This window comes from Oryza sativa, chromosome 12, assembly GCF_034140825.1.
Source record: "Oryza sativa Japonica Group chromosome 12, ASM3414082v1".
Lineage (NCBI taxonomy): Eukaryota > Viridiplantae > Streptophyta > Magnoliopsida > Poales > Poaceae > Oryza > Oryza sativa.
The window spans coordinates 5,878,714-5,893,874 of NC_089046.1; the positions used below are offsets into that span (position 1 = coordinate 5,878,714).

General features: G+C 41.8%; 2 protein-coding genes across 3 annotated transcripts; one reads left to right on the plus strand and one right to left on the minus strand.

Annotated features, from left to right (window-relative positions):
• The first annotated feature begins 4,837 nt into the window (after positions 1-4,837).
• On the plus strand, positions 4,838-7,790 carry LOC4351781 (adenine DNA glycosylase). Of its 2 annotated transcripts, XM_015763941.3 has the most exons (7): positions 4,838-5,292; positions 5,412-5,471; positions 5,933-6,049; positions 6,143-6,240; positions 6,600-7,150; positions 7,248-7,351; positions 7,428-7,790. In XM_015763941.3, exons 1-7 carry the CDS (start codon positions 4,888-4,890, stop codon positions 7,515-7,517), a joined length of 1,425 nt encoding a protein of 474 aa, XP_015619427.1. In that variant the 5' UTR covers positions 4,838-4,887; the 3' UTR covers positions 7,518-7,790. The 2 variants fall into 2 exon arrangements, with proteins under 2 accessions (XP_015619427.1, XP_025877703.1); XM_026021918.2 differs by lacking the exon at positions 7,428-7,790 and having other exon boundaries at positions 7,226-7,340.
• Positions 7,791-11,224: 3,434 nt separating this feature from the next.
• On the minus strand, positions 11,225-14,849 carry LOC4351782 (receptor-like protein 7). The gene has a single exon (XM_015763458.3). The coding sequence runs from the start codon at positions 14,391-14,393 to the stop codon at positions 11,346-11,348; it is 3,048 nt and encodes a 1,015-aa protein (XP_015618944.1). The 5' UTR covers positions 14,394-14,849; the 3' UTR covers positions 11,225-11,345.
• Positions 14,850-15,161: the final 312 nt, after the last annotated feature.

Sequence of the window (15,161 nt, forward strand, 5' to 3'; positions counted from 1 at the left end):
CACATATCGTCTTAGAAAAGGACTGTTGTACCCGAAGTTACAAAGCATTGAGTTATTCCGCTGAATATCTCAGCCAAGTTAATCTTAATCATATCTCTTCACCAAAAAGATACTTTATTCAACTGCATATGTGGAACTTCACTGCCATAATTACTTCTTTCATCCCAAAATGTTATAACCTATGACCCATCCTAGGCTGTAATATTTTGAGACGAATGTAGTATTCCAGGTGAGCTAGCTTTACCCATGGAAGATCCATGGCCATGTAAAACTTAATTAGGTGCTTCAAAAGAAGTGCATTTTGCAACCTCAAGTTGATCACTCCTATACCTCCTTTATTCTTTGGCCTGCGGACCTTATCTGAGGCTGCCAAAGATTTCCTTTTGAAATTAGGATCAAAACCCCTCCTTAGGCAATGTTTTCTAGCTAGATCAATTGTTTCTATTACAGTTACTGTAAGCATTATAGACTATAGTAGTTGTGAAGAGAGGACATAACTGAATTTATAGGTTAGAGCATAGTTTTTTTTTTCTTTTTTGCTCTCAAGCTCTCGCAAAAAGAGCGCTATATTAAAAAATTCCCCACTTCAGCCCCTTTTCCTTCTAGACTCCGATGGCTTGCAGCCGATGTAGGGAATGAGAGGGGTCGAGCTTCTCTTTTCTCCTGTGTCAGGTTGTTCCTGTTTCTCAAGTTAGTCTCGTAGTATTGTAAAGATAAAGGGAACCACTGTCATACAGTTGCCCTTATTCCTCTTGCTTCGAATATGGATGAAATCGTTGGTCTTTGTTCCAAAATTCTTTTCCTGCTCAAAGTCTATTAGGTATTACTTCGATGCCTTCTATGGGAGTGCGCCAAATCTCCCCAGGAACAGGTTGTGCTGGCCATGGATCTGCTTCTGCATCGATCTTCCTCGTTGACTCCGGTGGTAGACATACAAGATATGGCTGGTTTTTTTCTTTTCTTGCTGAGGCCTCAACCCCCCTTGTGAGGCCCTGTTTGGGTTCGTGCCAAGGCATGATCTTCTACAACTTGCCATGATATCCCTGCTTTCACCGTCATTGTGTGCATCGACGGCCTGGTTGCTTTTCCTATTTCTTGTTAAATCCTTCTTTGCATAATTCTGGGCCTATATGTAACTTACCCATCTTCACTGGGCTTTTATGTAAAACTGGTTGTACCCCAAGGTTCTTTACATATAAATCCTCAGCCAGTAGCGTCAGCTTGTCCCTAAAGAAAATACTAAGGTTGTTCTTCCTCCATAATTCAAGAAAATAACACTTGTTATGAGCCTTCTCTCCATGCTGTCTGTCAAATGAGCATGATCCACTACCCATGACCTTGGGAAGATGATCCTTTGACTTACTTCCCTCAGACTTTAAGTCACTGACATAAAGGTCTACTGGGTAGAGGGCCCATATGTCAGTAACACAGGTTAGAGAGAAATAGGTTAGATGATTTTAATCCCTTGACCTTGTAGTACAAGGTAAGGGTATAGATATGTAAATGGAATAGTTCCTACTACACGCCCAAAAGTACCAGCTAGTTGTTCCACCTTTTACTTCTAGTACATTACGAGGTATTACACTTTGACTTATGAAAATTCAGTTTGAGGCCAGTGGGCTGAGCAAAATATTCAACAAAGCTTTAAGGCAAAAAAAAAGTTCATTATGTGAAGCCCTCATCAGGATTATAGTATCACGAGTATATTGACTAATTGGTAATCCGCCTCCATCAGGCTCATTGATAGGTTTGCATATCAGTCCCATTTGACATGCCTTGTTGATAATGCTTAGGAGCAAATCAGCTCCCAGGACAAAAAAACAGGGGCGACAGTGGATGGATCTCCCCATGTGGCCACCTTACTCCTCTTCTACACTAAAGGTTGTGTTCGTTGGAGTGAGTTGGGAACTAATCCCTCCAGCATGTAAAACGAAGTGACTCATTAGCGCATGATTAATTAAGTATTAGCTATTTTTTGAAAAATGGATTAATATGATTTTTTTAAAGCAACTTTTGTATATAAATTTTTTGTAAAAACACATAATTTAGCAGTTTGGGAACATGCGCGGAAAACAAAAGGGCTGAGTTGGGAAAGCCAGCAAAAGAACACACTATAAGGAGTTTGGAACTCCATTGAGAAGCACTGAGTTAGAGGCAGTTACAATAATGAAAATGCTATATGCCAATTAGAACCATTTGGATGGAAACCCCATATGCTTCATAATCTCCAAAACAACTTCATGCTCAATGGTGTCAAAGGGTTTTTCAAAATCCAACTTAAGATTACAATCAAATTGGTAAAAAGAAAAATAAAACTAGGCCAGCGCATATGACATGTGGCTCACTATAAAAAAAAGGCCTAACACAACTTGTATCACGTACATCCGCATGAGAAGAGTATGGGTGAAGTATGCGCCCACAGTTATGTGGATGATTTGGTGGCACGCGATATAAGCGTAGCATTTAGTTATGGAATCTTCAATGTTCCATCCAAAAAAGTAGGGTTAATTGGATCCATGCCATTGCAAATTTGTCATATTAGAAAAATACCAAAACTATTTGCAATATTGACTGGGTACTAGTACAATTTTGTAAAATTAGATCCATGCCATTGGTGTCACGTTTTCCATCTTCATATAGACCAAAATACCCTTAGACATTGGACCTACATATCAGTTTCATCTTCCTTCTCCATCCTCCCCTCTTCCCTATCTCTCTCCTAGCTCAGATCCCCCATGGCAGCCGCCGTCGACCACCGCTTCAAGATCTTCGCGGTTGCCAACGCCTTCAACCATCCGCTCAAGGACGTTGTCGTTGCGCACCTCCGTGCGACCGCGCCAACTTGTCCGTCGCCGAAGTCGTCAACCTTGGAGTCGACAAGTACTACGCCGCCACTGCCATCGCCACCTCCTCCTCCGATGCCGACCCCATGCTAGAGGCATGCGGCATGGCTGCGGGGGTCACCATCCTTGCCAACAAGTACCTGCAATGTCCTCATGCTCCCCGGCGTGGCCAGCCACCGCCTGGCTCGCCATCCTGTTCCGCGCCCCATGCCCTATCTCCGGCGATGCCCCCTAGCTCCGCCTATGCCATCTGACTCCGCTCCTGACTCTGCTTGCGCCATCTGCCTCCGTCCCTGACTCCGCCTATGCCATCAGCTGCCTTAGGAAGGGGATGGAGTTGAAGCTGGTGGGGATCATGGCCAACGGTGAGATGCGGATCATGCGGGAGAGCGTGGAGCGTGGTTCAAGGCCGGGAGCGTGGAGCTAGCACGGTGGTGCACCACCGCATGTTCCAGATGTGGGGGAGGAGAAGGGGGCGCGGCCGACCGGCGTGGAAGAAGAAAAGAATTAAAGGAAGAAGAGAACGTGACGACAATGGCATGGATCCAATTTTGTAAAATTTCAGTGGCATCCAGCCAATATCGTGAATAGTAGTGGTATTTTTCTAATATGATAAATTTGCAATGTCATGTGTCCAATTAACCCAAAAAAGTATGCTTGGTTGAATTTCATTGCTAAATTTTAGAGCCTTCTCAGACCACTCGGTCAGCGACAAATTCTATTCAAGATCCCAAGCATTTCAAAATTTGTCATCTCACTTGGCTAGATTTCAGAATTGCAAACACCAAGTGAAGTGAGCATATCTCAACTGTTTAGGTTCCTCAGTGGAACCTGGCCACTCGGGTATAGGTCATATCCGTCGACAGTGAAACCTCTGCGTTTACTTGGTTAATCTTAAAATATGCACATAAGGTAGGTGTCTGTGTAAAAATTCATAAAAGTATTTACACGTTAGGAGCGCGTGCGTTTCTACTTTATTTTGAAACAAGAAATTGCAAACACCCATCGTAAGCACGAAATCTCTAATGCGCGATCGGTCGCTGGAATCTCAGCGCGGCGATCAGTTTTCATTCATTTTTTTTTGCGAGGCTCGTGCACCTGCTCTCGTCTTTTCCACCGCTTTTTTTTTTGTTTCCTCACGTGGTTTCCTTTTTGGCACCGCATTACTTTCCTATTTTAGTAAATTTTTGCACCTAAAGTTTTTACATCTTAAATTTACACATCTAAAGTTTATACACCTAGAGTTTATAGATCCAAAGTTTATAAGTTAAAAGTTTATATACCCGATTCAAATTTGAATTTAAATTTAAATATTTTTTATATATAGTACACGTAAAGTTTACACATCTAAAGTTTATAGATCCAAAGTTTATAAGGCAAAAGTTTACATATCCGATTCAAATTTGAATTTGAATTTAAATTTGAATCGGATATGTAAACTTGTGACTTATAAATTTTTAAATGTATAAACTTTAGATGTATAGAAATACTATATATAGAAAATATTTGAATTCAAATTCAAATTCAAATTTGAATCGGATATAATTCAAATTCAAATTTGAAACGGGTATATAAACTTTTCACTTATAAACTTTAGGTCTATAGACTTTAGGTGTATAGAAATACTATATATAGAAAATAGTTGAATTCAAATTCAAATTCAAATTTGAATCAGATATAATTCAAATTCAAATTTGAAACGGGTATATAAACTTTAGGTGTATAAACTTTAGATGTATAGAAATTCTATATATAAAAAATATTTGAATTCAAATTCAAATTCAAATTTGAATCGGATATATAAACTTTTGACTTATAAACTTTTAGTATCTAAACTTTAGATGCGTAAACTTGAGGTGTATAAACTTGAGATGTATAAATTTACTAAAATAGGAAAAGTAATACGGTGCCAAAAAAGAAACCAGGTGGAGGGGTGAGGTTCATTTCTTTGCTCGATAAGGTTTTTGTTTCGCTGGCGCCAAGCGGCCAAGCTCGTCAATTCAAAAAATTCAAAAAGAAAAAAAAAATCCGCCCTTTCGCATCCATGGCCAAGAACCCCAAGGCGGCCAAGAACCGCCGCCCCACGACGCGGCGACCTCGCGCCGCCGCCGCCACCGCCACCGCCACCGCCTCCGCCTCCGCGGACATCGAGGACCTGGCGTCGCCGTCCGGGTGCAGGGCGGTAGCGGGGCCCACCACGGCCGCCGCGGCGGTGCGCGCGGAGCTGCTGCGGTGGTACGACGCAAACCGGCGCGACCTGCCATGGCGGCGCGCCGCGGAGCCGCCGGCGGGGAGCGGGAGCGGGCGCGGCGAGGAGCAGAGGGCGTACGCGGTGTGGGTGTCGGAGGTGATGCTGCAGCAGACGCGGGTACCCGTGGTGGTCGACTACTACTCCCGGTGGATGGCCCGCTGGCCCACCGTGGACAGCCTCGCCGCCGCCACGCAGGAGGTGAGATTAGGGAAAGATCTCTCCTCCACTATCGCTGGAAAAAAAATGCAATGTTTGATGAGGTGTGTGCGAGAGTGGTAATGAAGTTGTGGATTTGTGGTTGCCGCCGATTGTTGCAGGAGGTGAACGAGATGTGGGCGGGGCTCGGGTATTACCGGAGGGCTCGATTTCTGCTCGAGGTGAGTAGCGAGTTGATTGATCACGAATTCATGGTCGAAACGACGGGGATTGGGATGAGGTTCACTTGTTCAGTGCGTTCTGTGGAGCGCCCATGAACCGTTTGATGTTTTGTCCAAAGGAGAGATTTTATTTGGAACCCGTTTTGTGTCTGACAGAGGAGGGGATTATTGCTACTAGTTCGTGATGTCTGCTGCATTGTTTTCGCTGGCAATCTCATGTGAAGTTATCAGTTCATCTGGTGAAGATTTGGCTAGTTTGGGTGGAAGAACTGACAAGAACATTAGCAGAAATGTTTTTTCCTTGAAAGATGAAATGAATGAATAAGTGCCTATGCATCTATGTGCATGGTGCTGAGCAACTAATAGAAATGTTGCTACGGAGCAAAGCATTATTCTGGGCATGCATTTTTGGTTCAATTTCTTTATAGCTCAATAATATTTAACCTTTTGTTGCAAAGTAGGGAGCAAAACAAATTGTTGAAAAAGGCGAGTTCCCTTGCACAGCATCAACACTCCGTGAAGTTCGTGGCATTGGGGATTACACAGCAGGAGCCATTGCTTCCATAGCCTTCAATGAGGTTGTGCTCCACATAATTTATATCTGATTCAAATCACCATGGGTGTGATCCTTTACATACTCACATGATTATGTAACTTTCTTGCTAATGTAGGTTGTCCCTGTTGTGGACGGAAATGTTGTTCGAGTTATTAGCAGGTTTTATGCTATTCCTGATAACCCAAAGGAGTCCTCAACGGTGAAGAGATTCTGGTAGGCAACTACCTCTGTTGATCACCTATAAGACATAGGCCATGGCTTGCACTAAAATAGCACTGAGTTTGGTAATTCATCTCACTGCATTATCATTATTTTGCACAGCACTGGCATTATACTGATATACAATTTCAATCGAAATGTGTATGTTCATACAACCAATTTGCATTACAATTTACAAGCTCAATTTGCAGTTCTGTGATCCCCATCCAAGTGCAAATGTTATCTGTATATGGCTGTATTTCGAACTGTCCTATCGTACCACTTTCCATACAGCTCTTTCTGAATTAGAAGCTTTATACTGAAATAGAACTTCCAAATTGTATGGCCTTTGAACATCATTTCCTTGATCACAGGCAGCTCACTGGTGAACTGGTTGACCCTTCAAGGCCAGGAGACTTCAACCAAGCAATGATGGAACTAGGAGCAACACTCTGCAGCAAGACGAAGCCTGGTTGCTCTCAGTGCCCTGTCTCTAGCCACTGCCAAGCGCTCGCACTTTCCAGCCAAAATGCTTCAGTCAAAGTTACAGACTTCCCACGAGTAGTCCCAAAAGCCAAACCACGGTCTGATTTTGCTGCTGTCTGTGTTGTTCAAATTTCACAAGGCTTTGGTGAAGGTATAGCAGAGGCAGAGGGCAAAGATAATCTTTTTCTACTGATCAAGAGGCCAGAAGAGGGCCTTCTCGCTGGGCTCTGGGAGTTCCCATCTGTTCTTGTGAACGAAGGGAAGACTGATACGCTGAATAGGAGAAAAGAGATGGACAAATATTTGAAGCAGCTTCTTAGCATAGATGTTACAAGGAGATCCAGTGTGATCCTCAGGGAAGATGTTGGCCAACATGTTCACATTTTCTCACACATTCGGCTGACGATGTTTGTTGAGCTGATGATTTTGAACCTCAAAGGTAATCATTTGTTGTCCATACTAGCAGTTATTCATTTCTGTTTAGCTACATTCTATTATTAATTTCCACATGTAGTTGCCTAATTTCTTTACTGTAGATGATGGGGAGGAATTATGCAAGGAGGGACAAGATAGCACCAAACTGAGATTGATTAACGAAAATGCAGTCCAGTCGATGGGATTGACATCAGGAATCCGGAAGGTACGCACAAATTCAATGTGGTAAAAATATTTTTCCTCAGAGTTGATTAAAATTTTTAGATGAATTTTCACTTCAGGTGTACAACATGGTCAAGGTCTTCAAGGAGAAAAGGCTGAAAGAGCAGAGCCAAGTGCCGACGAGGAAAAGGAGTAGACGGCTGAAATAACAGTTTTTCAAGAGATTATAGTGCAAATGCTAGTAATATAACTGAGAAGCAACTAGTTAACCACTGAATGCTGATATTATCTTGTAGTAGTATGTAATTGTGCTGCTCACTCAATTTGGCAGCATACTGCTGTATTTTGGCAAAGCTGACCAGAAGTTGGCAGTGTTATCTAAACACCTACTAGCAGTCGCTGCTGAAAAACTCAACCCATTTTGGTTGATCAGGCTAAGTTCTGAATATTCCTAGTCTAATTTATTGCTCAGCCATTTTGCACATTAAGACTTGACAACCCTTTTTTTAACCTGACATTAATTATATCAAGAAGATTTCTATACCGCTGATATTTACATGGTACTATGATTTGATTTTCTGACACTACAAATTGTGCTTCGATTATTTGGCACCTTGGATCCACTAAGAACCTAAGATGGTTTTACGTGTCATTGTTACTAGCGTAACATGTTGTGCATTCGCATGGCTTTAACCTCTCTTTTTATTGTTTATGTATTGTTGATAGTAAGTAGCTGAAATTTTTTATAACAATTAACAATGTAAATGAAGAATTACGTTAAGCGAAGTTGAAAAGTCAATGATAGAGTGAAATTAGCAGCTTGTTTAGTGAGAATACAAACCGATTTTTTTATTACATACATGAAAAACGTGCACGCACACATCACTACATTCATTTTTTGAGAACTCACGTCACTAGCACACCTTCTAACGTACGCTCATCGATGCTGTTGTGTTTTCATCGTACTCACCATTGAATGGCCCCCCATATTATCCCTTTATATTTTGTTGGCATACATCGTGTAGGTAAATTTTAAGCTAATAAGTTTATTTTGATCATCCAATTAAAAGTAAGAATTACGACCAAATGAAATCAGCAAAATAAGTTGTATTATCCCCTAAAGAAATAAAGTTGTACTACATATAAATAATGTTAACTAGGAATGGTGAGTGCAATGCAGATTTGATGGCAAGCGCAATAGTGTTGTGTTATAGTAATATTTGTTGTACCATTTCGCAATTTAGCATTAATATACTTTTTTTTGGCAGAATGACTTGAATTTAAGGTTAGGCTTGGTTGGCTGGTTGTCCTTTCGACCTGTTTAACATGTTCAATAACGCGGAGGCGTAGTGTGCTAGAGTACAACCCAACACCCCAGCGGAATGAACCGGTGACTGGAGGCGATTACCGATTAGGGTTGCCTCTCAAGTTTCTACTATAATTGATTTCCTCTCATCCACCCATATAAAAAGCACGGTAGCATAGAGATAAAGAAAATCAAATGAGCCTAATCTGGGTTAATTTATATGTTAATCTGAATTTGAAAGATGCGTCTATCACTTTAAATAAAAGAATTATAGTAGCCATTTGAATATAGTCTACAAAAGTTGTTTGTAAGTAATTTTATGCATAGTTTAGTATAATTTTAGGTAAACTAAAAGGTAGGATATTTAAATTTGGAAGGTGCGTTGCATCGTAAACTTTTCTAGGCCAAGTTAAAACAGAGATCCGATGTGTTGTATATTCTTATACTAAGTTTAGACTCCACCAACATGTATGATAACTGTTATGCTAGGATGAAGATGCAAAAATGGTAGGACATTGTCTGATGACCTTGCCTTATGCACAATCAGCTCATGGAAGGTTCTCGAATAATTTTTGGACCTTTCAACATTCTTTTACTGAGACTTACCTATGGTCTAACGGTATGTATGATATCAACTATTGTATCCAATGGCCCATATTTTCAGTTGACGTGGCTTAATGAGACGTTGCATTTTGAGTTTTACCGTTCACTTTTGGCTGTGTTCTTTTCTCCCCTTTCACAACTCACTTCTCTCGTTTTCCGCACGCACGCTTTTCAAATTGCTAAACGGTGTATTTTTTGCGAAAGTTTTCTATATGAAAGTTGTTTTAAAAATTATATTAATCTATTTTTCAAATTTGTTTAGGCTAAAACTTAATTAATCTTACTATAATTGTGTGCTTGGTTTTCTATGTTGGGAGGCAAGGTTGCCAACCTTGTCTACCGAACACAGCCGAGGATATAGTGTCACTGTAATTAAAACAATAACTAACAGAGGATCAAATTATCAATTTTTACTACATACCCTTCCATTACTTTTATTTAGATGACACTGTCTAGTTTAATATAATAAATAAATAAAAAAAGATCAGAGGTAGTAATATAATAACTGATATTTCTTTTTGGGCCATTCTTTAACCAATATTTTCACTTTCGACTAGATAATTTAAACTTTGTTTGTACTTTGGACTACCTATACTCTCGATTCGAGTATATCAATTTCTATTTGTTAATAAACTCTCACTGTATATGAACCGTTTCTTTCACGTAGAATGACGAGTTAGATGTAGATGAATAAAAGAGTGGATGGTGGTCCAAAATAACACAGAGGTAAAAACCCGGTTTAAATTGAAAACATTGGATAAAAGATAGTCCAAAACGAAACATCATTAATAAAATTTGACCCAAGATAAAATTCTCTCTCTAATAAATACCACCAATTTATATATGTCCATACACGCAATTCACCGTCGGTTGCTATTAAAGCTGATTCAACGGATGGGAACTAATCCCTTCCGCATGGAAAATAGAGTGGTCCATTAGCACATGATTAATTAAGTATTAGCTATTTTTTTCAAAAATAAATTAATTTGATTTTTTTAAGCAACTTTCGTATAAAAACTTTTTATAAAAAACACAATGGTTAGTGGTTTGAAAAACGTGCGTGTGGAAAACTAGGGAGAGGGGCTGGGAACACAGCCTAAAATGGGAGAAATCTGCAAATTGCTCCCACCCACACGCACTGCACAGGCACACACACCGAGGGTCCGTGGCGCTCGCCGGCGACGGATGCGGGGGGAGGGGAAGGAACGTCGATGGGGACGTACTCGTCGCCGCCACGCAGCAGGTAATCACGGGAGAGGTGAGCGAGAGATCAGAGATGTGTGTGGACCATGATTTGGCGCCTTGATGCTGTCTGTGACCCCCCTCGTTTGCAGCTTGCTGCAGGTGACTTGGGGAATGAGATTGTGGTGTGGGCTGCGCCTTGGATGCGATCTGATGACCCGGATGAATCGTCTTCTTCGTAGAGGCGTGTGAGTTGGCGGGAGGAAGATTGATCGGTTACACTTGCTTTGGTTTAACGTTGACAAGCTTCACTGTGGAGGCACCCTGTTCGACGTTTTGCCTAAGAGAGCCTGGAGAGTTTCATCCAGTGTTTACACATGAATGCCATCCTGTGATGTGGTGACGAACAAAGCCAGTCTTCAGGACAGCTGAGGTCAGTGGCTAGGGATGGTTCTTTCTTTTTTTTTTCTTTCGGAGTACATTCTCCTTAAAAACTGGCCTTCTCATGATTTTAAGTGATGATTGTTCTGATCTTACCCGTGTGAACTTGTGATCATACAGCTCTTAGCGGCAAGAAAGTTATAAAACAGGGCAAAAACTCGGAGTGCAGATCACCTAATGCTGATATTGGTATATGTTATCATCACCAAAGCACACAATTGGAACAAAGGAGAGTTCACATTTTGGTATGGTTTTCTACATATTTTTCAATGATTTATGTTGTGAAGTTTGCAGAATTAAAGTACTTGATCAACATATACCATAGACGTGTCCAACTTGTCCAGCAGCACATGATTACAAGAACCTAGTGGACTAGCTACCACGTGATAAATGCGAGCTCATTTTATTACATACCATTGAGCCTGCATTAAAGCACAATTTACAAAATGTTGGCCTCTCTCAACACTGCTGGAGTTGTATACATACTGACATACACAAAGTACTCTCAGCGTTGCTTTCTCATGCACCTTCCCCATAAAATTAGGATTGTCATTGCATAGGAAACACCAAATCCCAATGCAGTGAAGAGGACTAGTACAACATCTGTGGATTTCTCCGAAGTGTATGTCATAACAATGGGCTCTTTTGGGTTGTCACATTGTTTGGATAACGGTGGTCCACACAAACCAATGTTTCCAAGAAAAGAATTGTTGGAAAAGGTGGAAAACTGATATGAGTTTGGTATTCTTCCAACCAACATGTTGTAGGACAAATTCAGTGTTGAAAGGAAGTTGAGTGATGCTAGCTCCTTGGGGATCCCCCCAGTGAGCTCATTCGAGGAGAGGTCCAATGACTCAAGTTGATTCAACCTGCCAAACTGAGTTGGAATTGATCCTGTAAGGGCATTGTGAGACATGTTGAGCCCGTGAAGCAGTACAAGCCCCCCGACAGTCTCAGGAATGGTACCATGGAATGCATTATTTGAGAAATCAATCAGCATAAGGGTCCTCAATATCTTGGAAATTGTCGTGTCACTCCCTTTGTATGTAACTGAGGCAGTAAACTGGTATGTTTGCCCATGGTAATATTTATTTTCCATGACTAGTGTATCATTTTGAGTCATGGCAATCATGGACTTGAGCATCTTAAACCATGCTTCTGGCAATGTTCCATTGAAGTTGTTTGAGGCCATGTCAGCAATTCTGAGCTGCGTAAATGCACAGCTGTTCCTGTCAACTGTATATGAAGGATCCATTACTTGTCCAGTGAACTTGTTAGACTTGAGGACAAGGACTTGAAGTTTACGAAGTTTACTCATCCAACATGGAAAGGAGTCACTAATCTGATTGTTTCCAACGTCAAGGATCTCCAAGTTCCTGCAAGAAACTAGAGATCTGGGTATCTTTCCGTCAATCAAATTGCCACTTAAATCTATTGCCTCAAGTGAACAGCCTTCCTTGATGCTATCAGGTAAATTTCCAACAAGTTTATTTTCTTTTAGACTTAATACTTGTAATTCAATGGCATCCTCCATTAAGCAGGATGGGATCGAACCACTCAAGTTATTGTAAGAGAGATCAAAGAGTTGCAAATTCGTAGCAGCGGTACATATTGATGGTGGAATATCTCCAGAGAGTTTGTTTCTGGAGGCCTTGAAAGTGAGAGTTTCCCCAAGGTAAGTTAAGTAATGAAGAGGAATAGATGAGAATTGGTTGCTCGAGTAATCTAATGTGCTGCTACCTTCTTGTGGTATCGGTATGGGCCCTTCAATACTGTTGAAACTGAGGTCAAGGAATTCTATATGAAGAGGAAGCAAAGGATCAGATCCAAGACTTGTAAAGTTATTGTGCGACATGTTCAAGAGGAGAAATTGCAAGCCTTTCCATGTCTTCCATGCCCACTGTGGTATAGCTCCTTGGATCTGGTTATGTGAAATGTCAAGACTAAACATCTTATCGAGATGCTTCAAGATATTGGGAAAAGTAGACATGCTGCAAGATGCTAAACTTAAGAACTCCAAATTGGGGAATGACACCAGTGATGAAATATTTTCTCCATCTACCACTACTAGTTTATTGTTTGAGAGATTCAGGACGGATAGGTTTTTCAGTTTTGAGAATGAGGTGAGTTCTATTGTGCCGTCAAAATTGTTCGAATGGAGCACGAGAGTTTCCAAATGAGTCAAATTTAAGATCTGCGGAGGCACCTTCCCTGAAAACTTGCAGTTGTACAGTGCTAACTTAATCAATTCCCTTAAGTTTCCTATTGAAGAAGGTACATGTCCAGACAATCCGCAGTTGGAGAACTGGAGAACAGTAAGAGAAGTTAGGTTGGATATCCATGACGGCATGGATCCTACTATCTGGAACCCAGACACTTCTAGCAAATCCAAGTATAGGAAGCTACCTAACGAAGAGGGCAGTGTTCCAGAGAAACCACTTGCACCAATGCCCAACTTCTTCAGAGATCTGAGATTGCTGATGGAGCTCGGAATCATACCTGTGAAGTTTGTTCTACTGACGGACAAATTCTCCAAGCTACTGTCCTGTGAGAAATTTGGCAGATTACCAGATATGCCAGGATTCTTAGAAAGATCAATTGTTCTCAACTTCTTGTGCTGGAAGATGATGGGAGGAAACCATCCTTGAAACTTGTTTGTGGATAGCTGAAGAACAGTGAGGTTGGAAAAGCCAGCCAAGAACTCTGGCACTGAACCTGACAATAAATTGTAATGAAGCTCGATCGTGGTGAGCGATCGCATGGCAGCAAATGATGCGCATACGGGACCTGACAGTGAGCAGTAAGGTAAACTAAGAACTTGAAGCTTAGGTGTGTACTTGGCTATGTGGTCACACCACAATTCGCCATTATTGGACATATCCACCATTCCCATATGGAGCTCCTCCAGGTTAGTGAGGTTTGTGAGCAAGGTCTCCATGTTTGGTGCTGAGAGCTGCCCAATGGAGTCTACAGCGTACTGTGTGATGCTGTTTTCGTCATCGTAAGACACGATGACGAAGCTCGTGGAGAGGTCGAGGTAGACCAGGCTCACGAGGCGCCCAATGCCAGCCGGCACCTTGCCGGCGATGTTGGTGTCCGAGAGGTCAAGGTGTGTGAGCTCGGTGAGCTGCTCGAATCCAGTGGCCGGGAGCTGGGACATGGTGAAGATGTTACCAGAGAGGTTGAGGTGCTTGAGTGAGGTTAACCTGAACAGTGCATGGTCGAGGCCGCCGGCTTGCAGGTTGTGGCCTCCCAAGTCGAGTGAGGTGACACGGCCATCGGCGCCGTCGCAGTGGACGCCCTCCCAGCGACAGCAGTCTGCACCAGGGACCCATGATCGAAAGGTGGTGGAGTAGTCGCCGGCCGTCGCGTTGAAGGAGTGCTTCAGCCGGAGCAGCGCGGAAGCCTGGTCTGGAAGGCACATTGCCGGCGTCGTTTCGGAGGAGGTCGTCGTAAGGTCGTCGAGCGTGGTGGCCTGGACTAGCTGGAGGATGAGCATCATTGCTAGGAGTGATGCCACATGGTGAGGGACTCTCTTGGAGAACGACGACATGGTGGTGAAGGTATTTTCGCAAGTGCTGTGCTTTATCCACTTAAAAAGACACGACACGGTGAAATCAGTAGAGGGTGGTAGATTTCTTGAATTTTAGACGACTGTCAGAAGGACTGGGGTCATGTATCATTGGTTGAAAGGGCTGCTGGCTGTTGCCTAAACATTGTAGTGGGAATGGAAGACGTGTAGTACATGATAACTGCAGAATACCCCCCAAGTTGGCACACATGTATAGTAATTGCTCCAGTTCTGACGACCTTTGAGAAGACCCGCAAATTGGACATGTTACACATGTATAAGGGTGTGTTTAGTTCATGAACTAATTAGAAGTTTGGTTGAAATTGGAACGATCTGACGAAAAAGTTGAAAGTTTGTGTGTAGAAAAGTTTTGATGTGATGGAAAAGTTGGAAGTTTGAAGAAAAAGTTTGGAACTAAACAAGGGCTAAATGTAGAATATTTTTTCTTTGAATGGTACTTGCGCTAGTTCTGACGACCTTTGAGAAAACCATCGAATCCCCAAGTTGGCGCGCATGTATACATTACCACAATCTACAGTGAGAAGAACCCCAAGCTGGTTTTCAAAAATAAAATAAATCTCTTTTTGAAAGGAATCCTTTCTCATCAAAAGAGTTACCACTTTCTTTGGTATGAAAAAAAAACTATATCTAGACTCTATACTACTTTATACTGAGTATAATGCTAGTGATGGTGTTTGAGTCTGTCTTCAATGCCACAAGCTAACATGTGAGGCTATGTCCACACGTATA